We start from the raw sequence: 26164 nt of genomic DNA, 5'->3' as shown, positions 1-26164 counted from the left end.
AATAATTTTAAAAATCTGCACGGTTAAATAAAACAACCTGCAGAATAAGTTCTTTTAACTTACTTTTGAGTTGTGCGTCGCTTTCGCACTTATTAGTGTTGTCAAAAACAAAAAGAGAGATTCGACTCAGTCGAGGTCTTCCGTGGAGAAAGGTACTTTTGAGTTGTTTGGGGTGAACTCAAAATTAGGTAAATTCAACTTAAATTTGAGTATAAAAAACCTATCAATGAGTTGTAATTTTTGCCGTGGTTAAATGCAAACTACCTTCAACACGGTTTACCTAATTTTAAGTTCCCCCACGATACCACGAGATGGAGTCAAAGGAACTCAATTTTAGGTAGTTTTTCGTTTCCGTGTGGGAAGCACCAAAAATGTCAGGAAAACTCTCGACAAACATATGATTACGGCTTAAAAGCCAACTGTCAAAATTCTCTTTGAAAGGAAATTCCGGACAAACCGTTACTGCTCGAGTACAGTACACAGCAGCAAACGATAAAGAATACTTTTCTCTTTTATCTACTGCTAACATCTGTAATTTGCGAGTTATGGTTTGTCTGGAATTTCCATTCAAAGCGAATTTTGACAGTTGGCTTTTAAGCCGTAATCATATGTTTGTCGAGAACTCTTTTTTACCAAAAATGACTTAATAATGATGCTTTATATTAAATGAAAATGGTGCATTTCTCGACAAACATATGATTACGGCCTAAAAGCCAACTGTCAAAATCCACTTTAAATGGAAATTCCGGACAAACCGTTACTAATCGAACACAGTTCACAACAGTTTATGAAAGAGAAAACTTTTCTCTTTTGTTTACTACTAACATCTGTGATTGGCGCGTAACGGTTTGTCCGGAATTTCCATTCAAAGTGAATTTTGACAGTTGGCTTTTAGGCCGTAATCATATGTTTGTCGAGATTTATAGCCCAAGATAATAGAGAGAAATAGTTTATGGAGGAAAAACCTGAAGTAAATAAAGCTGTAATTTGAAACTAGTATAACCAAAAGCCATCATTCTCAAAAATCTGTAAATATCTGCAACCAAACTAAAAAATCTGCAAATATCTGCGAATTTCGAGACATGTCTGCAAATCTGGCATCTCTGCTGCCAGAAAATTTGCTCACTGGGTGGTTGAGCACACGCAACCCTGAATTTGGTTACCAATGAAGTTTGTTCCAGTACTCGATTCTCACTGGGGTTGCTCGCATCTTAAAATACGTCCAGTTTCTCCCATATACTGGAACAAACATGATATATGTCAAAGTTCGCGTCAGCTAATCAATGTAAATAGAATCTGTATTGCGATAGCATTAACTAAAATTTACTCATCTGAACGTTTGTAGGAAATTTTCCGTAAACATGACTATTTTTAATTTAAAAAGCTTCCCTAATGTATGCCGACTGTGTCTGCAACCAAAGTCATCAGCCGAAATGGTTACTCTGGACAGTTATCGCCCACTGAACGGATGCACAATAAGTGAGATGTTGGAGGAAATTAGTTTCAATGTTCCCTTCGTAAGCTTTGCATTTATATTTGCATTATTTCCGCTTCGTTGCTGATAATAATATCCTTTTCCCATAGGAACTTGCCTGTTACATGCCAATGGAAGTTTGCGAACGGTGTTTGGATGTTTTGGAGTTCTTTTTCAAATACAAAAGAAAACTGGATCTGATCCAACATTTCGCGAGTTCTTTAGCGGAGGTAAAATCAGGAAACCAGAGGCCACTGCGGCAGTTGTTCGAAAATGAAGAAGAACGGTTACATATGCTGTTCAGGGATTTGGATCTTTGCCAACAAGACGTTAAAGCGGATGATTTGATCGGCGAGTTCTCCGAGTATGATCTTGCTTCAACTGTTTGCATCAAGGTAGAGGATGACAATGATGGTGAATATGAACTAGCCTTCACTGCTGAACTGTTGGGAGAAGGTACTACACATTGTGCTGAGCAGGATAACGACTTGCCGAGTTTTTTGGGAGAATTTCAAAGAACTGTAGAGGAACAGTCGGTTGAAGTTAAACCAGTAGCGCTACCCATTGAATCAGAGAAACCTACCATGCAAGATTTTGAAGAGGATCTAAAGTCTGAATACACTGTTATAGAAGGAGCTTTCGACGAATACGAGGAAGATAATGATTGTGATTTAGATAATGAAGGCACCTCAGATGGACAGCAGCCGTCCAAGAAAAAGCGCCAACTTCGTCTCCCGGAAGAGGAGGTTAGCCTCCAGGAGTGCAATCTGGATTGTAAATTTAGCACAACCTTTCCGTCGCAGTTTGAGAAACACTTGACAAAAATGCACGCTGATGAAATTGAGATGCTGACATGTCATCGACGAATCTGCAGTGGAGAACTGTTCAGTTCGGTCGAGCTGCTGCGGCAACACAAGAATGATGCCCATAGTACTCACATTTGTATGCTTTGTGGGAAGGTAGTAAAACATTTGATTGCATTGGAAAATCATTTAAAATGGCATGAAAGGGAACGTGAACCAACTCTGCAGTGTTCGTTGTGCGAGGAAATGTTTCGAACACAGACAGAAGTGGAGAAACATGCCGTAAAGGTGCATTCGGCGAGGATTTCCTTCGATTGTCATGAGTGTGGTCTGGGGTTTAAGCAGTAAGCAGCTCATATATTGAATGAAAAAATTTTTAACCAACCCTCTCCCGACAAATATCCTTCGGCTTTCTTACGCGGTGTACATAATAATAAGATGCAGTGCAGTTCAGTTTTCTTCAGTGTTAATACCATATAGAAAGATATGATCACTGAAGAAGACTATACGTTGTAGTCAAAATAAATACTAGTATCTGGTTTGATAGTGAAAAGCAAGTACATTATAAAAATGAAATTAAACGGAGGACATTTGTCTTAGAGGGTTTAGTGTGACATCACACTGAGTCACTGAAAATAGTTTTATTTAAAAATTGTAATTAAAATGCATATTTTTTTCTATTCAGTAAATTGCTATTGTCACAGCATTTGCTCACACATTCTGTCGAGCGAAATTACAACTGCGAGCAATGCGAAAGGTCTTTTAAAACAGCGAACCATTTGCGGCGTCACATTCGCACGGTTCATACGGAAGTTCGCTACACCTGCGACCACTGTCAGATGTCATACGGACGACGGGATAAACTACGGATGCATATGGAACGAGCTCATGATGTGAGTTAGTTTGTATCCCTATATAATAAACTTGTTAGCCTACTCACAATTTCTTTCTTTCACATAGATACAAACCTATTTTGTATGCGAAATTTGCTGCACATCGTTCGAGACAGATGATAAACTACAGGAGCACAAGGACCGCCATGAAAATCCAAACGATCTGGATTGTGGCATATGTTTAATCTCATGCACTACCGCCGACGAGTTCAACGAGCATCTTTGTATCACATATCAGTGAGTAGCTATCGACTATAATATTTTACAAGTTTCAACGTGGAAATTGTTTCAGGGATGATTACGTTTGCTGCAATCGCGATTTTCGCTATCATTCGTACTACAACCGGCATATGTTCTTGACCCACGGAATAAACACCAACGCTCGGGTTAAGCCGAAGACAGGAGTGCTTATGGGAAAACAACGAGCATTGCGGGTATGTTAATTCATAAGCTAAAAATCAACAAATTAGGATGTTCCCATTTGTTTCTAGAAACCAGTCGAACGCTGTACCAAGTGCGAACAAGTATTTGCTACGCGGAAACTCAAGAAGCAACACATGGATTTCTGTCAAGGACAGGTGGTTATTTTCGAAATTGAACCCGTAGCAGATGGGGTTGTTGAAAGTTGAATGTAGAATCCTTTCTCTATTATACTATTTAGTAAATATTGATTAAATTTTATTAATCGGTTGTTTTTGTTTATTCTTTGTTAGTTCAAGAACGAATTTCGGTAGCGCTATGCATTTCACATTACATTAAGATAGAGAGCTATGAATTGGCATAAAACCAGAACTATTCTAGCTTTTGGATAAGCGTTTTGAATGTTTTGCGATAAGGAACAAACAGGTACGCTTTGGCAATATAACATCTGTGAGTGTAGAACTTTACCAGCTCGATTCTGAGCATTCCGTACTTCAACTGTCAAAATTATCGCTGTAGTATGAATTAAAGTTGATCCTGAAAAAAGGAAATGGTTAAAAGCAGCTTTGTGGATATTGGCTCATAAAAATATTACCTGTGAATGAGGTTAATGAATTTTTCCGATGGATTCTGTGTAGCGATTTCGGTTATTTTGCGTAGAAGTGACATTAGCTGATTGGTGAACTCGGTGCGGTAGTTTTCTACGCGGGCGGAAAATGTTTCCGTAGGTTCTATTGAGGTAGTAACATCCTGGGGAAATTCGAAGAAATTTTTTATCAGTATTAGGTTGCGTCACAACATCTTAAGGCTTCTGTTTGCAGGTGGTTGTTTTCTAGTGTGATGCCCATAATCGCATATTTGTCCTATGTTTTATCCCTATCTATATGTGACTGACTTGCGATTATAGGCAGTGTGGGTGTTTACGGTTTTGCGGAAATAATTTTGAGGTTGGCGGGAAATAAAAATGATTACGTATCGTTGATTAGAATGTCTGAAAATGATCAGTCAACATGGGATCTGGTAATCCATTTCTAGGGAGTTCATTTCGATCGCAGCTTCCCAAGTTTTCCTGTCAGTTTGTGTTACTCGCAGCGTGATTACTTGTTTTGGGACATACATAAATGCTATTTCCCATACAAATGACAGAAGGCCATTGCGGGTTAGACCTTAGACTGAAGAGGATAGGCGAAGAAAAAAATCCACGTGTTCTTTTAATCAAAACTTTCATAAAAGTTTTGTGTTTGTTGAAGACTATAGTTACGATCTACTGTTATTGTTATACCGTTCCTTTTGCACTCGAATTGAGAAGGAATAAAGCAGCAAACCTCGTGTAGCCAACCTAACCTCCAAAATGGGAGACCCTCCGGACAAGCCAGGAGGAAACAACGCAGCAGGAGCGGAAACAAGGCAAAGGACATACCAAACCTACGAATACGAACATCAGGATACGGGTCCATATCGTGTTATTGTACATGCTCGGATCAATAAACTTTCTCTCGGAAGACTCCTATCGAAGGAACCAATTTTCAAACAAAACATCACGAACATGCGAGCACTCGGAAGAAATAAAATTCTCGTGTTTCTGAGAACGTATCAAGCGGCAAACCAATTACAAAATAACATTCAGTTACAAACCAATTATTACAGAGCTTACATCCCCCGAAGCTTCATCTCGGTCACAGGAGTAATTGCCGGAGTACCTATTGATATGACAATGGATGAAATAAACGAAAACATCACATGCGAAGTTCCCATTCTCGGTATCAGCCGCCTGCATCGCTATGAAGAGGGTCAAAAGTTACGTTTCGAGCTAGCAAACTACCTTCGGATGTACGTATGTTCTGCTGCATTAACAGAGTGAGGCCATTCATAAACAAACCAGTGCTATGTTTCAATTGCCTTTGATACAACCACCGTGCAGAGAATTGTCGTTGAAAAAAACGATGTCAGAACTGTTCACAGCAACACGAGCAGGTGACGCAGGTTGTCCGAATGAGAAGAAATGCCTATACTGTTAAACGGATTCGGAACATCACACTTCTGACACATCCTGCCCGGAATGGACAAGACAGCGGAACATCAAAACGATTATGGCAAAAACAACTCTAACATTTATGGAAGCAAGAGAGCAGAATCCGATATTGACACAGAACCGTTACGACATGCTTGAGCACGCATCCGAATTTCCAACTATGCCAGAGAGCTATGCAGCTATGACAGCCGGGGCATACACATCAAAGAAGGAGCATCAGTACAAATCACAACCACCCAAGCGCACGCGTCAGGAGACAAACATTGCGGATCACATCCAGGTATTTGCGGATAAGAAAAAAAGACGGAAAATCGAGAAAACAACGCTATTCAACAAGTTCCGGGTCACTGACTACGAACGTTGGGCACAACGAGTTGAAGAACAACGAGCAGAGCATCTACGGGAAGAATTAGGAAGAAACTCCAACGCACCAGGTGATACAAAGCTAACTGAAACGACGAAAAAAGGAAACACTCACGCCTTTACCTTAAACGCAGATTAGGTCGCTGCCGACAGACGGAGATATGGATTTATAAATAACGCGAGTATGGTGCTAAATCAAAACCTTAAAATCTTGCAGAATAATATACAGAGCCTAGAAAAATACAAGGAAGAATTGTCGAGATTACTGATTGCAGATGGATATGATATAGGACTCAGAAACTTGGAGTAAAGCAGAATTCGAAATTTTCACAAGATTCAAGGCGTAGCCAGACATATTGTGTCATCGAACATTTTAATAGTGTCTCTATATATTGCGAGGAAAATCTCATACTGATGAACAACCGCCAAGTTACGTTTATACCCGTGGAGCTGAATAAAAACCCATCTGCAATATATCTAGTTCTCGTTTCACCACACCTGTTCCCAAATACAAGCATGCGCGTACTTAAATTTGGAGTAGGTAGCCGGCATTTAGTTATAGAAGTTAAAATCGAATTCGCAAAACAAAATCCAACAAAATATTACATCAACAAATCCCGTGTAGCTGACAGTATAAGCAAAATTGATAGCGGTAGTAGTTACGGTCACAGATCTACAAAAGGCTACTAAAACTATACTTCAAAATGCAAGACAGAAAGAGAAGTACACTCCCAGATTCTGGTGGTCAGAAGAGGTAGAAATCGCTTGGCAAGAAAAACGAACAGCAAGAGCACGATTCAATCAAATCGGAGGCATTGATGAACTAATAGAATTCAAGAGAAAAGAAGCAATCTTCAACAAAAAGAAAAAAGACTCTGCTCGAAAGCGCTTCAAAGACTTTGTGGAGGGGTTCGACCCGCGCGCTCCATCTAAGGCCATTTGGAATGGCCTCAGACGACTGACTGGCAAGAAAGCTACCAAAAATGTGTTAGTACATGATGATCTACGTATGGCGAATGAATTCATGAGTAAGCATTTCCCCCAAAGACGAAACTACGAGGAAATCATTACATATCTACCAACCTACGCCGTACTGACGGTGGACTTATGGAACTACCTTCTAGCTCAAAAAAAGCAATCTGCGCCAGGACCTGACGGCATAACGTACCAATTGCTGAAACTACTACAACCGGATGTTAGAGATGCCCTAATTCGTGATTTGAACTTGATCTGGAGAACCAACAATCTACCTGCTGGCTTAAAAACAATGAAAGTTGTAGCTATCCCAAAGCCAGGACAAAACCCAGGGAACATTGATGGTGTCCGACCGATATCCATGATTAACTGCACGCTCAAGTTGCTTAACGCGGCAGTCCTAAGTAAGCTACACGAAGAACTCAACGCGAACGACATCCTCCCAGCCCTATCCTTCGGATTTCGAAAACGAATGTCGACGGTTACTTGTTAGGAATATGTAACTAACAAGATTTCACAGGTAAAACGACAAGGCAGAATTGCTGCAGCAGTTTTTATCGATCTTTCAAATGCCTTCAACGCAGTGAAAGTTGACACACTGGAGCAAATCATGGAAAACACGGGGCTGCCTCCCGAACTTATAAGCTGGTGCATTACTTTTCTCAACGACAGGACCGTCCAGATTCCAGTTGGAAAACAGCAGGTGACAAGACATGTAACTCAGGGCCTACCCCAAGGTGACGTTCTCTCACCGACACTATTCAATATCTACACATCAATACTGCATGACATTGAAATCGAGGGAGTGGTATTAGTGCAATACGCAGACGACTTCGCTGTTATTATAGAAGGCAAAACGGTAGAAGAAATCAGCGCGCGTGGGAATAATTATATGCAGAAATTCGAAGAACGAGCCAGAACACTTAATTTCTCAATCAATCCGCAGAAGGCAAAGTCGATCCTGTTCCTGAACAGTCCGAAGGTGATTGATATCCGCGTTGATAATATACCGATAGAGACTGTTAATGTTCATCGATATTTGGGATTACAGTTTGATAGAGCATTGAAATTTGGTGCCCACATTAGAGACTTAACTCGACGGTTAGCCGATTACCTCAATATGCTAAAAGTGATTACTGGTACAAAATATGGCAGTCACCCACAGATTCTAGTATTAGCCTACAAAGCTTTCTTCAGGAGTTTTGTGGGCTGTGGCTCTAGCGTTTTTGGTTCCGCGAGCAAAAACTATCTCAAAAGAACAGATGTAATCAACAATCAATGTCTCCGAAGAGTTACAGGCTGCACAAGAACGACGCCAAGAAACACGCTCCAAGCGATTGCTGCTCAACGCCCATTAAGCTTCAGACGATTGCAGCCGTGGGACATTATTATTATAACACACCAGTCCGCTAGCAAATCGATCAGTATTCCCGAAATGATCAAAAACGATACACAATCCTAGAAACAACTGCTCAGCAACACAGCTCTATCCTTAGACGCATGTCAACAGTTATAACCTCAGAATACTTATGGAAAGATGTGGTGATAGAAACGGAATTAACCGCCGGACATTGGAAGAAAAGAGAAACCAGCATAAGAGCAATTAACCCTCTCTCTAATCAACGGTAAATATAGAGGACGTCCAATCATATATACGGATGCGTCCTGCGACCAGATCTCTATTTGTGGAATTGGTATATATCATGAAGCCAGAAACATCAGGATGAGCCTGAAACTGGAGTTCTATGTATGCATTATGTCCGCCGAGATTGAAGCCATATACGTGGCACTTCAATATCTTAGCTGTAACAATATTACAAACGCAGTGGTAATGACTGACTCTAAATCTGGATGCGAATACATAAAAAACTTCATCGGAAAAAGGGAGAAGGATGAAGTAATAAATAAAATTCTGCAATTAGCAAGCGAATTAAATACCTCCATACAATGGATACCTGGACATGTCACAGTGGCAGGCAACGACGTGGCTGATCAGCTGGCGAGGGCTGCAATGAACCAAACAAACATCTGCAACAACAAAATGCTGTTCCCCGATGCAATGAACTATTTCAAATCGCTCAGCGAAGAAGCGGCTCAACATTATTATTTGGAGATCAAAATGGAGAAGCTTGGTTAGTTAGTTTGTAAAAAATTTGAAGTATAAGGGCGGCAGAGCCATTAAAACTTAGTAAAAAGTGTAATTTTTGGTGTTTTTCATTAGTTTTTCTTCAAAACTGGGTATCTACTAATTTTTAAAAGTATAGAGAACACTTAAAATTGTTGAGCCGAATAAAGGGGCGTAATTTTGTTGAAGAAAGTGTATAGCCACGATAAAAGGGATATGAGTTATATAAGGTTTTGTTATATAACCTTCGACATTTTTAGCAATACATCAAAAATAATAATGTTCCAAAAAATAAAACGATTCAAATGTGCTTAGGCCACATATTGTTTTTTGGAAAATAGAAGGAAAATGATTTAAAACGGCGTTTTCTGTTTGTCTTCTTTGCGTCAGGATCGGGTTTAATGAGAATTTGTGGATTTTTGTACCATCAATTATAAAAATAATGAGAGCTTTACTAATGATGCCAAGTCTCCATTTATTTTTAGAAAAGTTAGTTCTCCATCATTATTTCTTGGAGACTTTTTCACCAAAATTATTGTACTAGAAGATACGCTGTATTCTGTTGTAAAACTTTTTCGAAAATACCAAGCCTTCAATTTGACTATTTCGGAATTGTGTGATCTAAAACGTAAAGATAAGATTTTCAACATTCACCCCACCCTTCTGCATTTTTCTTCACTCTAATGTACCTAACATGGGAATGAGACTTCATATACAAAATCTGAATACGTTAATCAATTCGGCATACAAATATACTCCATAACCTGCAACTAGCTCGACATATTTGTTTAATTTTCATGATTTTCAACCCCACTAGGTGGTTATTAATATACTAAATAATTTAAAAAAAAATCGTCATGTGCTCATTAAAAACCGATTCTGATGTAGTAGACACAAGAAGAAAACGCCATTTTGCTCCTATTTTACGAAAAACAAAATGCGGACTAAGCACACTGAAATTGTTTTATTTTGTAGAACATTTTTTATGAATAGCATAAAATGTCAAAAGGTTATCTAGCAAAAACTTAAAAAACTCATATCCCACTAGCCGTAGCTATACACTTTCTTCAGCAAAAATACGCCCCTATATTTGGCTCAACTACTTGAAGTGTTTCCTATACTTTTAAAATTTTGTAGATACCCAGTTTTGAAGAAAAACTAATGAAAAACACAAAAAATACATTTTTTACTAAGTTTTCAAGGTTCTGTCGCTCTTATAATTCGCAATTTGTACATACTAACTAACCAAACCTCTTTATTTGGATCTCCAGAAAAAGAAAAAAATACTGCAAAAATCTAAGACAGTTCAGGAGCACTTCAACAAGCATGAATTTGCAATTTCACCCCAAATCGGCCCATTATTCAAAAAATCAAAATTCGCCACCAGTAGGGAGCGTTTTCACAAATGCATATCAGCGAGGATTGTACCTGCGAAACCTGTGGCACGATAGAAAATGCTGAACACCTGTTATTCTTCTGCACGAAGTACACCCAAGTCCTCACAAGTCCCTGGGTCATATGATTACAACGACCGCCAGCTAAGAGTTGTGTGCTTAGCTGGTAGTGCAGCCTGGGCACTGTTGTCCTTCTGACTTCAGCTAGATTGAGGAGGTACGTCCCGAGCGTCTGTTCACCAAGGAGGTGCGCCTCAAACAGCGTCTGTTCTGGCATCCAGCGGTTGAGTATGAAATGCTGTATCGCGTCAGCTATACCTAAGATAGCAGCCCCACCAGCGCGATCTAGGTAGCGCAACCCCGGTAAGGTAGCCTACCTAACCCTTCCACTTACCACGAAAAGTGAAGAAGAAAAGAAAAACGAACGATACTTTCGGCAACCGACCCGGCTACGAAATAAGGACAATGATTGGAAACTCGGAACATGGAATGTCAGGACTTTGAATGAACCCGGACGAGTGAGTCTTTTGGCTCACGAACTGCAGACGGTTGGAGCGTGGCTGCGATTCAGGAGGTGCGGTGGCCTAGAACTGGAGAACGTGAATTCAGAGCAGTGAATTCCATCGCCAACACTTCCTTCAAATACAACATCTACTACAGCGGCGGCGAAAAGGCAGAACATGGAGTCGGTTTCATAGTGATCGGCAAGCAGATGAAGCGTGTTATAAGGTGGAAACCGGTTAGCGAGCGAATCCATGTATTGAGGGTACGGGGCAAATTCTTCAACTAGAGCTTGATCAACATCAATGCACCGACAAACGATAAACCCGATGACGTGAAGGACGTGTTTTACGAGTGAAAATTGTTATCGGGGACGCCAACGCTCAGGTCGGTAGAGAGGACTTCACTCTGTAACCAATTAAAACGGCCTGAGACTAGTGACCTTCTTTGCAGCTAGAGGGATGGCCATCAGCAGCACTTACTTTGCACGCAAAGACATCCGTAAGCACACCTGGATGCGCCCGAATGGCGAAACTTACAATCAAATAGACCATGTCCTGGTAGACGGCCGATACTTCTCGGATGTTATAGATGTGAGAACCTTCAGAGGACCAAACATCGACTCTGATCACTATCTCGTTGTCAGTAAGATTCGAGCACGGTTATCAACCGTAGCGAACTTAAGAACTCAGCGACCGTTGCGTTTCAATATCCAACGCTTCTCAGCAGAAGGTGTGACGGACGAGTACCGCCAGAAGCTTGAAGAGCGGATAAGGGGATTCAACCTCAACAATCAGTAGGAGTCAATCCACAGAGCGGTAAGCACAGCAGCGCGAGAAGTAATAGGTACTGCTCAGAGACGACCCAGAAACGGTTGGTTCGATGAGCAGTGCCAGAGAGTGACGGATGAGAAAAATGCTGCCAGAAGCCGGATATTAGTGTCTGGTACCCGGCAGGACAGAGAGCGGTACAAGGAAGCGAGAGGAGCCGACAAAAAGAATTCACCGCAGAAAGAAAAAGCAGTATGAGGAGAACGCAAAACAGTATGGAACAAAATGTTATGCGCCGTCTCCCGTCATGTGCAATGACCGTGAAGGTAACTTGCTGACAGATAAATCTATGGTAGCAGCAAGGTGGAGAGAGCACTTCGAGACATTGTTGAATGGAGAGAATGTTAGCGCGTCAACGAACAGAATAAGGATAAGTGACGATGGACAAGCTGTGGAGCCTCCGACGCTAGAAGAGGTGAAAAAGGCAATCAAAGAGCTGAAAAACTGTAAGGCTGCTGGAAAGGACGAGCTCCCGGCCGAACTTTTCAAGCACGGTAGTGAGCAGCTGCACGAAATACTTCACCGTACTCTTTTAAAGGTATGGGAAGAAAAACTACCTGCTGACTGGCTAGAGGGCCTCATTTGTCCCTTATACAAAAAGGGACACAGACTGGAGTGCGCCAATTATCGAGAAACATCGCTCCTCAATTCGGCGTACAAAATTATGTCACGTATTCTATTCAACAGATTGAGGCCGTTGGAGGAGTTTTTCGTCGGCGAATACCAAGGTGGTTTTCGTGAAGGCCGATCAACAACGGATCAAATGTTTACCCTGCGACAGATCCTAGATAAATTCCGGGAATACAACTTGCAGTCACACCATCTGTATTAATTTCAAAGCGGCGTACGATTCAGTGAAAAGAAACGAGTTATGGCAGATAATGGTAGAGCATGGTTTTCCGACGAAACTGATTAGGCTGATTCGTGCAACGCTGGATGGATCGAAATCAAGTGTTCGGGTTGCGGAGGGGATTTCGATGTCCTTCGTAACCTTAGACGGATTGAAGCAGGGTGATGCGCTGTCAAACTTGCTGTTCAACATTGCTCTTGAAGGTGCCATCAGGAGAGCAGCCGTGCAAAGTAACGGTAACATCGTCACTCTGTCGCATATGCTCCTAGGATTTGCGGACGATATTGATATCATTGGAATCGACCGCCGAGCATGGAAGAGGCATTCGTGCCTTTTAAAAGGGAGACAGCAAGAATTGGTCTCACAATCAACACCAGCAAGACGAAGTATATGATAGCTGGAAGAATACGTGGGTCCAATAGTGATGTTGGTGGTGAAGTGATGTTAGGTTGTGATAAATTTGAAGTAGTGGAAGAATTTGTGCACCTTGGAACTCTAGTGACGTCCGATAATGATGTTACCCGCGAGGTAAAAAGGCCCATAAAAAGCCCTATTTGCAGCTGCAAATAGGGCTTTTTATGGGCTTCGTAGCCAGCTGATCCCGTAGTTTGCAGACGAAGACAAAATTCGCGTTGTACAAGACATTGATAGTTCCGGTTGCCTTGTACGGCAATGAAACGTGGACGTTAAAGGAAGCTGATCGTAGAGCGGTGTCTTCGAACGTGAGGTGCTGCGAACAATACTCGGCTGTAAAGAAGAAAATGGCATCTGGAGGCATCGCATGAATCACGAGTTATACCAAGTATATAAAGGAGTGGATATTGTCAAGCTAATAAAAAAAACGGCAGGCTACGGTGGGCTGGTCATGTAGCACGAATACCGGAAGAACGACAGGCGAAGATAATATTCAGTAGAGAACCGGGAAGAGGCCGACGACTCCGTGGCAGGTCGCGTACACGATGGCTGTTTGCAGTGGAAGAGGACCTCAAAGCACTCAATTTCCAGGGTGACTGGAAGAGATTGGCCCAGGACCGGGTCCAGTGGAGGAAAATTCTTCACTCGGCGTAAATTCAACGAAGAGAAGACGGGTTAGTCGCTAGCTATCGACTGTACGCGATATTAGAAAAGCGAATGAAAAATTTAATGAAAGCCAAGAAATGCAGTTACTGGCGCCGGTTTGTCGGCGGGTTTAAAAGAGAAACATCGATGAGCACTCTTTGGGGCACGGCCCGACGTATGCGAAATCGAAACAGTACTAACGAGAGCGTGGAATATTCAAACCACTGGATATTCGCTTTCGCCAAGAAGGTTTGTCCGTATTCCGCCCCGCGGTATAGAAAATCTACCGCACTGCGTCCTCTCACGATAACGCGAACGAAACACGGTTTTCGATGGTGGAGTTCTCACTTGCTCTCTTATCATGTAACAATAAAGCCCCAGGGCCAGACAGAATCAAATTCAACTTATTGAAGAATCTGTCAGACTCTGCCAAGAGACACTTGATGAATTCATTTAATAAGTTTCTTGAGTGTAACATTGTCCCACATGACAGGAGACAAGTGAGTGTCATCGCCATCCAAAAACCAGGAAAACCAGCCTCCGACCACAACTCGTATCGACCGATTGCAATGCTTTCCTGTATCCGGAAGTAATTCGAGAAAATGATCTTGTTTCGCCTCGACAATTGGGTCGATGGCTTACTGTTAGATACACAATTTGGCTTCCGCAAAGGCAAGGGACGAACGATTGCCTTGCGTTGCTCTCAACAGAAACTCAAATGGCATAGCTAACAAAGAGCAGATGGCATCAGTATTCTTGGATATTACGGGGGCTTTCGATTCAGCTTCTATCAACATTCTTTATGAGAAGTTGCACCAATTTTAAATAACTTGTTGCTAAACCTGTTGTCTGAAAAACAAATGCATTTCTCGCATGGTGATTTATCGACATCACGATTTAGCTACATGGGCCTTCCCCAGGGCTCATGTCTAAGCCCTCTTCTCTACAATTTTTACGTGAATTGATGAATGTCTTGTCAAGGCAGCTTGCAGATGATGGTGTGGTCTCTATTACAGGTCCTAAAGCCGTCGACTTGCAAGGACCACTGCAAGATACCTTGGACAATTTGTCTGCTTGGGCTCTCCAGCTGGGTATCGAGTTCTCCACGGAGAAAACTGAGCTAGTCGTATTTTCTAGAAAGCGTGAACCAGCGCAACTACAGCTTCAATTAATGGATCAAACTATTGCTCAGGCTTCAACATTCAAATATCTCGGGGTATGGTTCGACTCTAAAGGTACCTGGGGATGTCACATTAGGTACCTGAAACAGAAGTGCCAACAAAGGATCAACTTTTTCCGTACAATAACTGGAACATGGTGGGGTGCCCATCCAGGAGACCTAATCAGGCTGTACCAAACAACAATATTATCAGTGTTGGAGTACGGATGTTTCTGCTTTCGCTCCGCTGCGAACATACACTTCATCAAACTAGAGAGAATCCAGTATCGCTGTTTGCGTATTGCCTTGGGTTGCATGCACTCGACCCATACGATGAGTTTATAAGTGCTGGCAGGCGTCCGTCCGCTAAAAAATCGATTTTGGGACCTCTTATATCGATTGCTCATTCGATGCGATATTTTGAACCCATTGGTGATTGCAAACTGCGAAAGGCTTGTTGAGCTTAATTCTCAGACCCGATTCATGTCCTAGTACTTCGATTACATGGCACAGAACATCAATTCATTTTCATACAACGTTAACCGTGCTCATCTCTTAGATAGTTCTGATCAAACTGTATTTTTCGACGCATCCATTAAGGAAGAGATTTGTGGAATCCCGGATCACATTCGCCCACAAGTGGTCCCAAATATTTCCTATAATAAATACCATCAAGTCGACAGCGGCAAAATGTTCTACACTGACAAATCAATTCTCGACGGGTCCACAGGCTTCGGTATCTTCAACGAACATCTTGCTGCCTCATTCAAACTCAATGATCCTGCTTCAATCTACGTCGCAGAATTAGACACCCTGCCCTCAGACCATAACTTCATCGTTTCGGATAGTCTCAGTTCCATTAAGGCCATCCATGCGGCGAAGCCTGGAAAGCACTCGCCGTATTTCCTGGGGAAAATACGGGAATATCTGAGTGCTTCATCTGAAAAATCTTACCAGATTACCTTGGTTTGGGTCCCGTCACATTGTTCTATTGCGGGCAATGAGAAGGCGGATTCTTTAGCCAAGGAGGGCGCATTAGAAGGCGACACTTATGAAAGACCAATTTGTTTCAATGAATTTTCAGTATCTCCTGTCAGAGGACGCTCGATAGTTGGCAAACTTCATAGAGCAATGGGAATCTGGGACGGTGGCTACATTCCATTGTCCCGAAGTTATCAACGAATGCTTGGTTTAAGGGCTTGGATGTGAATCGGCACTTTATTCGTACGATGTCAAGGCTCATGTCCAACCATTACTCGTTTGATGCGCATCTCCGTCGTATAGGGCTTGCTGACAGTAATCATTGTGTTTGTGAGAACGGCTATCACGACATCGAGCATGTTGTTTGGCTGTACGCTGAGTACTGTGGTGCCAGGTCCCAACTAATAGATTTAATTTCGGTTTTAAAATCACTTTATTGGGATGGACTGTAAACGACGGATGCCTAAGTGTCACTTGCTTCGGTTATTCGGTGCGATTGTTGATGTTTCACTTGTGGTTTTGTGGTTTGGTTTTGGTTGATCGGTCATTTTTTGCGGTGTTTGCTCTTCGCTGTCGGAATCCTCGTAGTACCAATCACCGTCGGAGAGGAATTGTAATTGTATCGTAATAGGAATCGTATACGGAATTGTAATCGTATCGGAATCAGCTTGTTCACTACTGTAGGATAGCACTTCAATCGTATCGTAATCACTACTATCGGATAACACTTCACTTTTTGTACTTGATCTTTTACCAGATCGAAATTTCAAAAAAAAACTCCGGAATTTCCTTTCAGAGAATTTTGACAGTTGGCTTTTAAGCCGTAATCATATGTTTGTCCAGAGTTGTACGTTATCTCTTATCTTATCTTTGCCGCTAAACAGTCGATATATTATCATCATTTTCCAGTGTCAAATTAAATTAAATATTTGAAAAAATATAAATATGGTGATTTGCAAAATGAGGTTAAGTTTGGCCGAAAAATGCCAATTAAAAATCGAAAAAATAACAATAGACTAAAGCGATTTCTCGAATTTGATACGTGTAGGCGTGTGGTAAAGGTTTATCTATTCTAACCAATTTTGTTAGCGGTGCCACATAAACACAGTGAGAATAGAGCCCCATTTGTAAAGCACACATCAAACGGTACCTGCTGACATGCAAAGTCGTAGTCAGATTCAGAGGACAGCGAAAACTCATCTGTTGAGGCCAACATTGAACAGAGCTCAGCGTCAACGAAATGTCGCTGTGCCTCCTTCGGTATGTGACGGTATGGTATCAATCAACGTAACGTTGATTGCATTTTGTGAAACATTACCGTTATCCGACACAAATACACACGAGGTTAGCAGCGTCCCGTTAGAAAAAAGGAAACCAGAGAATAACAAAGTTTAGTATAAACACCTAGAGCGAGTTGTTACTGTCGGTTTAATGGAATACTAGGAAACTTACCGCAAGGAACGAGCAGAACTGTAGGCAAATGTTGCAGAGGTTGATGATCGACTTCAAGAGATCAGCATCTGTTAGCATACAGTTCTTCATACATTGATCCAAAAAGTCCTGATGATAGTTGAGCACATCATCGATATTTTTTATCTATGAATTATTTAAATTAGTATTGTTGTGAACCTTATGCAAAATAACCACTTTACCTGTTTTATATTCTGATAGAAGATATGCCAGTTAGGTTCAATCACTTCGATCATCATATACGACTCAAAGTTCTGAATGGCGATCAGCATTTTCTGGCGCAACGTGAAGGCCGACCGATACAGTTTGGCCGTTTGCGAAGCGAACTGTTTTGTTCGATTGTTGGCGATCCAAACGCGACACAGCATTCGTTCTACATATTTCAAATAGAACAGCTGCCGGAAAATCATCTGATATTTGGAAATAGTCAGTCGATTCAGTACAATCGAAACCGGCCATTGGGCGGTGTAGTTGAAAGTAAAACATTCGATTCCTTTCAGCTGTGATGTGTCACCCAAAGCATCAAGGAAGACATCTTCTTTTTTGACGATTTTCGATATCTGTGTAACGATTCCGTACGGCAGCAGCATCGTTTTCAGATCGTCATGATACTCATCATAGCGGGCGGATGACATATTCAGAGTCACTTCTAGGAGATTTTCCAACCGCATCGGACGGAGATTGTCGACATCTTTAGCTAGATCTTCCTCGCAGGCATCCATGAATTGAGATATAAAGTCGCCCTGCTGCAGCAAAAAGTATCGCTTTACTGAGTGCAAACGACCGATCAGATTGTACTTGTTCATGATCAAGTTTAGCAGCGAGGAAGAGGCAAAATTGTACGCGTTTTCAATGGCAGCAATGTATGTCTGATCGGAGTGGGTATACTTCAAGGTGATGATGCTTTGCTGCTGGTAATCCGCAGAACTTCCTGTGAGTAGTAAAAGAGAGAGGAATAATGATATTTGGTATTTTCAATCGTCATTTTCTAATGTACACCGTTTTTCTAATGGGAATTTATGGACACCAAACAAGAGTTAAGCATTGTTAGAAATATCAAAACAAACTAGTTCATTACTATCGAAATTTGATATAATTAATGGCAATATCTTCGGCGTAAGAATGTAAAAAAAACGTTTGAAATATACTAGCACAACTTACCGCACTCCCTAATCACGTTCAAATACTTTCCCGTGCGCAGAATTACGTCGGCGTACTTGTTCAGAAAGCAGGGTACCTTGTCCAACCGGACTGTGTACTGTTTCTCCCAGTAGTCCATCAGTTCATTCTCGTTCAGATCCATTGCGCTGTGTTCGATGAGAAACTCCCTCCGAGTGTCATGAATCACCCCATCTAAAATCCATAACTGTAGCATTTCCATGTACGGAACGGAAGCCACTTCTAGCAGATGTATTAGAACCTTCTGGCTTTTCTCATCGCCTGTCGTGGAAGTGATCTTATCGTGCAGCAGCGTTAGTACACTGCCACCCCGCGAATTAGTCTGACGGATAGTGATTACAGTTTCCGCCAGCACTTCCATGGTGTGAAAAACTGGACGCAGAAAATAAAGCAATTTGTGGAAGGTCAACTGCTGCTTCACGAATAGTTCTTCCAATTGTGTGATCGAAAGGCGGTAATCGTTAACGATTATTTGAAGAGCAGCACGAAGTGCGTGCAAAATTTGGCCGCTTTCTAGTGAACTAGAAGCAGCAATGAAAGCCTGGATTTGAGAGTAATGAGAAGCAAGAGGAAGAATTTCCCGTACGATGTCTCTTAGTGATTCCTCTATTTGATCTGAAACATCGAACTCCACCGGACAGAAGACTACACTTCGCAGCTGCTTTTTAGGAAAAATTAAAGATCCTTTCACTCCTTCCAAACAATTGAGTAATTCCTTTAAAACTATTGGCTCTTGTGAACCAAGCGGAATTGCAGCTACATTTTTGTTCTGCATAGGATAAAGTTCCTCATAGTTGAAATTCCACGATACCATAGCTCCTTTTCTACTGCCGATGTACTCGAAACTTTGCGGCACCAGGGCACTCGGAATGGAACCCGTAGACCGATTGATTGCGGATCCAATGGTAGCTTGGACAATTTTTTCCTTTATTTCCTGGACATTTTCCGGAGTAACCTGCTCCGGAACGATTCTTGTTGACGATAACGGAGGACTTTCGAACATGGCAGCTTGCTTAGAAACCGATTCTGCTGCGCTAGGTAGCTGTGCTAGAACCGACTGCGTGTGCTTACTATAGTTGTTGAGAATAGAAATAAGCGTCACGTAGGTGTCCTGCTTAGACGAAGTAAACTCTTCCATATACTTTGGCCCATAGGGGGTCGCTTTAAAGATCAGACCCAGCAACTGCGACAGCCGTTTGGTGCTGTATTTTCCATCCTTGTTCCGGAAGAATGTCAAAACGTTATCCACCGTGTAGGTGGTTCTATTTGTAAAATATAATATGAGATACTCAAATAGAGGAATTAAAACATTTACCCTGACGTTTTCACCAGTTCCGCAAGGATTTTCTTGGCTTTTGATTCAGACATAGCTTAACTGACACATGTAACAAACTAGAATAATACTTCTGTAATAAATAACTAGTGGAAATATGACTTCTTTTGTGCAAATAATGTATTATATTAGCGTTATGTTTGTGTAAATACTGATCACCAGAATTTTTTTTTGATAGTTTCAGTTTGATGGAATGTCATGTATCCATGCCCTGCGGTTTAGCCGTTCTATGGCGAAGAACCGTTTGCCACCAATGTTTATGCTACAACCCTGCTACTGGTACTACACAAACGTGCGCTTTGACAGATATGTCACCTGGTCCGCGAGGAATGTTATTTTATACGTAAAAATCGCGACGTGTAGATCTGGGACCTAGATACTGCGTTGAGAATTTGCTAAAGGAAAAGAGTAGATTATGCAGTGCATTTCGTTCAAAAGTTTAGTAGAACAGTGATTAAACGTTTTTGTTTAAATATTACATTAAAGTAAGTATAAAATATTAGTGGATACCATTACTGGTTAAGGTAAAATACATTAAATAAAAAGGAAATGTTCCTTGCAACGAGACTTGATTTTTCTCGTTCTCGCGTTCCAAGAAAATATTGGTACATCTTCGCTTTGAAGAACAGGTTTTGTCCTGTAAACACGACAATGAAACTAAAGAGGCTACCCCGATTAAAAAATAGCATGATGCAATATTACAGAATATGCCTGAAACGTTGCATTTTTTAGTTCTTGACGTCTGGCAGAGCTTGATATTCCGCTTCCGCAGGCGTGTTGGTGTGCGAGCCGGCGAATATACTCGCGATATTATGCAATCTATATTTGGTACTATACGTACCTATACCATTCCACTTATATTTACACAGTGATAGCACATTGATATATAATTGGTCAACATAATCTGTAATTTTCTCTAAAAGTGATAAGGGGTTTCTTATTGATTAATCAAAAGTTTTATAACTACCGTTAAGGGTGCCGTTTGCCCGAATGAATTGCGGTCAATACGTGTAAGTTATTATTGTTTGCTAGTACCAAATATTTCTTATCTCCTCCAATAGAGCGTAGTTTGATATACCTAAGTATCTTACAGCATTTTCATTTTTACCTAGTGCTACACTGATGTAGTGCAAAAAGGAGTTAGACTTATTACAACCAATAATACAATATAATGAGTGTAGCACCGACTACATCGGTCTAGTATACTCAAAAACGAAAATGCAATAGTTTTGCAAGTTTTCGCTCTAAATAAACAATAGTGGTCGCACAAATCATGATTCATAGAACGCCTAATTTTACCGTTTCAAATAATGTGATCGTCATGCTTAGTTTGAAACGATGATGACGTTATCGATGCTAGTGTATGGTGTAATCGGTCCCTGACCGCGGTGTGGGAGTGGGTTGGGGAGAGAGATGTTTGGGTTTTGGTTTTGTGTTTGTATTGCACGGTCAAACTGTTTGTGACGTTGATTCAATCGACGGCGAGTACCCAAGGGGCGAGTGCAACAAGCAACACTGACCGTGGCAGTGAATCCATTGTTAGCTTCGTTGAGTTTATTTTCTGACACTGCATAGCTCATAAGCATATAGATCAGTTGTTTTTATTTCCAAGAAGTTCGTAGAATAGATTTCACTGTGTAAGTAGTAGTTTGTGGTGTGTAAGTAGAAGTTTGCGGTTTGTAGTTCACAGTCAGATGAGAAGTGATTGGTGCCATATGTTATTGGTTTTTGCCTTTTTGCGAATACCGTCTATTAGCATAACTCTAACATAAATATAGTGAATTTCATAAGAATACAGTAATGTGTCGATTATATCACATTTATATATCCTTATATATGTATGCATATATATGTATATCCATGTATGCATGTGTAAATCAGTATGTATATATTCAAATGAAATATATACATGAACTTATATATTTTTTTACACATGTGCGTCCATCCTTATATATAATTGTGTGTAATATAATCGAAACATTACTGTATTTTATATATTTTAGCCAACAATAGCGCGTATGTAAATCATAAGATTATCAAATGGAACGGGAGCGGGCCATTTGGCATAATGGACATTTGGCATAACGGTTATTTGACATAATAGTCATTTGGCATAATTTGGATAATTGATCACACTGAAGGTCATATGACATAACGGTTATTTGGCATAATGGTCATTTGGCATAATTTTGAGAATTGATCACACTGAAGGTCATTTGGCATAATGGACATTTGGCATAATGGACATTTGGCATAATGGTCATTTGACATAATTTTGAGAATTGTCACAAATTTCTCAATCTCCTCCTCCCCCCCATGTAACAAATTGTCACAAATTTCTCTATCTCCTCCTCCCCTGTTACGTAACAAATTTCCTAATTTTTTTCAGTTTAACATGTTACGTAACGTTCTAGCTTACACCTTCTCCCCATATGTCACAATTTGTCTAACCCCTTCCCCTCACTATAAGCTTTACGTAATTCATGGATGGTCCCTTAGACACTAAATCGAACCAGTTCACACAACATGTGTAAATACCTAAAGCAACTGGCTGGTACCGAGTGAACTCCCGGTTAGCCAAACACAGAAGCTCTGGGTTGCTGACGAGTATAGTGAAATTAACTTCTTTTGGCATGAAAGCCGAACGCTACATCGTCCAATTGGTAGCAAGTTGTTGTCAGTTACTGACGACTCCCCCTCAAAGTGTCATGATTTCATTGCATTGATAGTCGCTGATAATATTTACTGACGCTGATGTGCGATAAATAATAAATATTTCGTTTCCCGCCGATTGTACACTAACTAAATTTCTATCTCTCATTTTCAACCTTTTGATCTAGCTGAATACAGTGCACAACGATGGGTGAAGAGCAGGACCAATCGAAAAATGCCGCGAAGAAGGCTGCAAAGGAAGCTGCCAAAGCTGCCAAGGTACGTTTATTATTAGCTAATCTTCCCAATAGATGTGAATCAATTTTTTTTCTAAATTTCAGAAAGCAGAGCACAAAGCTGCCGCAGCTGCTGAAAAAGGCCAACAAGAGACAACGGACACCGAAAGTAAGGACTACGCGGAGGGTCTGTACGGTGTAACTAAAATGATTCAAAGTACGGTCAAACATTCGGAGCGAAACTTTGTGCCGGTTCATGAACTCTCCAGTAATATGAAGGACTCCGTTGTGTGGGTCCGCGGACGAGTTCATACGACACGTAGTAAGGGCAAACAGTGTTTCCTGGTGCTTCGACAGCAGAGTAGTACAGTGCAATGTGTGGTGGCTGTGAACGACGATACCGTGTCGAAACAGATGGTTAAATTTTCTGGAAGTGTGCCACGTGAGAGTATCGTCGATATAAAGGCGCGGGTTATTCCTGTTGCGAATAAGATTGAGGCTTGCACGGAGCAGAATTTGGAGCTGCATGTGGTTGAATTGTATTTAGTATCGTCTGCTAAAGCTCAACTTCCGCTGCAGATTGAGGATGCTGCGCGTCCTGAAAAGTCCGAAGATCCGGAAGCATTGCGCATTCGTGTCAACCAAGATACTCGGTTGGACAATCGTGTTTTGGATTTGCGAACTCCAGCAAACCAAGCAATTTTTCGACTGGAGGCTGGTGTGTGTAAACTGTTTCGCGACATTCTTGCCCGGCAAGGCTTTACAGAGATACACACTCCAAAGATTATTTCGGCAGCCAGTGAGGGTGGTGCGAACGTGTTTACGGTTAGCTACTTCAAAGGTTGGATAGTACATTTAGCATAACTTCTTTAATCTAACATAGCTTCTATTTGTAACACACAGATTCAGCTTATCTTGCTCAATCACCTCAGCTGTATAAGCAAATGGCAATTGCAGCTGATTTTGACAAGGTGTTCACGGTTGGTGCTGTGTTCCGCGCGGAGGACTCCAACACGCACCGACATTTGACCGAGTTTGTTGGACTTGATCTGGAAATGGCTTTCAAGTATCACTACCATGAGGTATTGGATACCATTGGAAATACGTTCACGGAGATGTTCAAAGGCTTACGCGACAGGTAAGTTAGGCAGAAAACATCATACATCAGTAATAAAGTTCAACTATTCTTGGCGTCAGCTATGCTCGTGAGATCGCTGCCGTCGGTCAGCAATTCAATGTAGAACCGTTTAAGTTCCTGGAACCGCCATTGAGATTGGAATTTGCACAAGCTGTCCAAATGCTTCGGGAGGCTGGTGTTACGATGGATGAAGAAGAAGATTTGTCAACACCAAGCGAAAAGCTGCTCGGCAGATTGGTGAAAGCAAAGTATGACACCGACTTTTATATACTGGACAAATTTCCTCTGGCGGTGAGACCATTCTATACAATGCCGGACCCTTCCAATCCCAAGATATCGAACTCGTACGACATGTTCATGCGTGGCGAGGAAATCTTGTCCGGCGCACAGCGTGTCCACGATCCTGATTATCTGGTGGAACGCGCAAAGCATTATGCAATCGGTAACAATACTCTTATAAAATGTTCGCATAATGAATAACCCTAACTTTCTTTACACAGACATTTCCAAGATTGCCGCTTACATTGAGGCGTTCCGTTTCGGGTGTCCACCTCATGCCGGTGGTGGAATCGGACTGGAGCGAGTCGTAATGTTATACCTGGGACTGGACAACATCCGTAAAACATCAATGTTTCCACGTGACCCGAAGAGACTTACACCCTAAACTGTGTCTAGCCGTCAGGTATCAAGCACCACAGTTATACGTTTACGAATACGAGCACAATCATTCCCTCCTCAGTTGGCTCTACGTTTCCGTTCAAAATGGGTGGGCAGTAGTTGGGGGCAGGATAACGACAGTATAATCATTACTGGTTTACTACTCTCCAAATTCATCTTCTGGCGTCATAATATTCTATATGCAAAAGGGAATCAAAACTATTATTGAAAAACAAAACAGAAGACTTAATACTTAGAACAAATTAGAAATCTTGTTATACTTATTTGGAACCTCAATGAGCTTGTGCGATTTTTTTTGTGAAAGAGGTGTTTGATTTTCCTAAGATGGCTTAATACTGCCTTTGTGAAACACAATGTCAGTGAAATGTACATTAAAACTATTCGTACTGGATACAAATACTGAATGTGAGATTTTTACTTAGAAAGAAATCAGGGTGACTGGGGTCCTAGGTCCAATCCTACCCGGTGGAAACTGATATATTCTCTTCCATTTATATCTCGATATGCATCATTGTGTATCCAAAAAAGTAATTTTCAGTCAGGCAGAGCCACGCATAGGAGCGTTCCAAGAGTAGATGTCCAACCATTTTCACATCGAGGACCGCCGAAAACGATAACTCTTGATACAATTGTCTGGCACTGGAAATTCAAGATTTGTAAAGCTTAGACTTGTAGTTACTTGTTGAACCAAAATAGAAAAAAGTTCGAATTTCGAAAAATGGCTTCATGAAAACCGAAAAATCTCATAACGTACTGTAAAATTCGTTCACTTTTCTACAAAATAATAGGAAGAATTTTTTCATGCAGTTTTCTGTGGTTCATCGACAGGCGACACATATTATGCATTGTCATAAAAATATCAAGACAATTCGTTGATTAGTTATAGTGTTCGCCAATTTGAAAAACGCGATGCTGGGAGGCGTTAAGTTTCCGTTTTAATTTTCAACAGCTGCTTAATACTTCAATGAAGTATACTACTTTATTTTAGTATTATTGATGTATTCCAGTGACTTTTACAAATACCAATACCTTCGACCGTACCTTAACTTCTTTTAGATCGAAGGTAGTCCGCTAAGTATTCAAATATTCCGCAAAACGCAAAAATATTCAGCTGTGCCAGATATCTCGAAAGTTCGCCTAGATAAGCTCAGAATTGTTGCTCACGTTTACATACCCGCTCACGCCGTTGAGATCGATGGTGTAGTTATCGATTTGAACTTGGCATGCGTGGATCTACTGAAGGACGGGACAAAATGACGTACCCCTTCAAACTAGTGTCGGCTTTGGCGAGACCGCTATACGTCTTCTTCGACAGGGATCGTCTGCATGATCGGTTGTTTGTGCCGCGCGTCATGCATGCAGTATTGCACTAATCACAAGCAAATTGGTCTTTGTTACAATATTTTTTTGGAGTAGAATACTTCTAACGATAATTGCGCTATCTGATTCGAAATATGTACAACAATTTTGTAACCAATTCAGTAATTGTACATTACTGAAAATAACGGAAATAATGGAATTAATGAAAGCAGTAATTATCTGATCCATAATTAATAGGTACAATTCGACCAAGCAGCGAGCGTTGCTTTGTCATCGAATGAACTGCGACACGTATAAAA

The 26164-nt window shown here is 41.2% G+C and overlaps 3 protein-coding genes across 5 annotated transcripts; 2 read left to right on the top strand and 1 right to left on the bottom strand.

Annotated features, from left to right (window-relative positions):
- The first annotated feature begins 1194 nt into the window (after window positions 1–1194).
- Window positions 1195–3855, top strand: LOC131688568 (zinc finger and BTB domain-containing protein 14-like). Of its 2 annotated transcripts, XM_058972907.1 has the most exons (7): window positions 1195–1285; window positions 1346–1517; window positions 1585–2621; window positions 2963–3170; window positions 3238–3407; window positions 3463–3604; window positions 3662–3855. In XM_058972907.1, coding segments are annotated over exons 1-7 (1869 nt in total). In that variant the 5' UTR covers window positions 1195–1283; the 3' UTR covers window positions 3800–3855. The 2 variants fall into 2 exon arrangements, with proteins under 2 accessions (XP_058828890.1, XP_058828891.1); XM_058972908.1 differs by lacking the exon at window positions 1195–1285 and having other exon boundaries at window positions 1292–1517.
- On the bottom strand, window positions 3847–20066 carry LOC131688567 (gamma-tubulin complex component 2 homolog). Of its 2 annotated transcripts, XM_058972905.1 has the most exons (7): window positions 19824–20066; window positions 18491–19770; window positions 17512–18260; window positions 17312–17455; window positions 17010–17114; window positions 4186–4340; window positions 3847–4127 (listed from the first exon to the last, which is right to left on the bottom strand). In XM_058972905.1, the coding sequence occupies exons 1-7, from the start codon at window positions 19874–19876 to the stop codon at window positions 4085–4087; spliced, it is 2529 nt and encodes an 842-aa protein (XP_058828888.1). In that variant the 5' UTR covers window positions 19877–20066; the 3' UTR covers window positions 3847–4084. The 2 variants fall into 2 exon arrangements, with proteins under 2 accessions (XP_058828888.1, XP_058828889.1); XM_058972906.1 differs by lacking the exon at window positions 17010–17114 and having other exon boundaries at window positions 19824–20065.
- A 102-nt stretch (window positions 20067–20168) lies between these two features.
- Window positions 20169–24944, top strand: LOC131688569 (aspartate--tRNA ligase, cytoplasmic). Its single transcript, XM_058972909.1, has 6 exons — window positions 20169–20326; window positions 22682–22772; window positions 22835–23570; window positions 23633–23867; window positions 23927–24309; window positions 24368–24944. Exons 2-6 carry the CDS (start codon window positions 22701–22703, stop codon window positions 24529–24531), a joined length of 1590 nt encoding a protein of 529 aa, XP_058828892.1. The 5' UTR covers window positions 20169–20326; window positions 22682–22700; the 3' UTR covers window positions 24532–24944.
- Window positions 24945–26164: the final 1220 nt, after the last annotated feature.

The sequence above is a fragment of the Topomyia yanbarensis genome, chromosome 3 (assembly GCF_030247195.1).
Source record: "Topomyia yanbarensis strain Yona2022 chromosome 3, ASM3024719v1, whole genome shotgun sequence".
Lineage (NCBI taxonomy): Eukaryota > Metazoa > Arthropoda > Insecta > Diptera > Culicidae > Topomyia > Topomyia yanbarensis.
This window is presented reverse-complemented; position numbering and strand designations above follow the sequence as displayed.

What these genes read in the sequence shown, in the direction of transcription:
- LOC131688567 (XM_058972905.1), bottom strand. Translation starts at nt 19,876, where the DNA reads ATGTCTGAATCAAAAGCCAAGAAAATCCTTGCGGAACTGGTGAAAACG. An exon ending in TCTATCAGAATATAAAACAG is followed by an intron (nt 17,456 to 17,511) that starts GTAAAGTGGTTA and finishes AATAATTCATAG; the next exon opens with ATAAAAAATATCGATGATGT. An exon ending in ACGACTTTGCATGTCAGCAG is followed by an intron (nt 4,341 to 17,009) that starts GTACCGTTTGAT and finishes GAATTTCCCCAG; the next exon opens with GATGTTACTACCTCAATAGA.
- LOC131688568 (XM_058972907.1), top strand. An exon ending in TTAGTTTCAATGTTCCCTTC is followed by an intron (nt 1,518 to 1,584) that starts GTAAGCTTTGCA and finishes CTTTTCCCATAG; the next exon opens with GAACTTGCCTGTTACATGCC. An exon ending in TGTGGTCTGGGGTTTAAGCA is followed by an intron (nt 2,622 to 2,962) that starts GTAAGCAGCTCA and finishes TTTTCTATTCAG; the next exon opens with TAAATTGCTATTGTCACAGC.
- LOC131688569 (XM_058972909.1), top strand. Translation starts at nt 22,701, where the DNA reads ATGGGTGAAGAGCAGGACCAATCGAAAAATGCCGCGAAGAAGGCTGCA. An exon ending in TTCAAAGGCTTACGCGACAG is followed by an intron (nt 23,868 to 23,926) that starts GTAAGTTAGGCA and finishes TCTTGGCGTCAG; the next exon opens with CTATGCTCGTGAGATCGCTG. An exon ending in CGCAAAGCATTATGCAATCG is followed by an intron (nt 24,310 to 24,367) that starts GTAACAATACTC and finishes TTCTTTACACAG; the next exon opens with ACATTTCCAAGATTGCCGCT.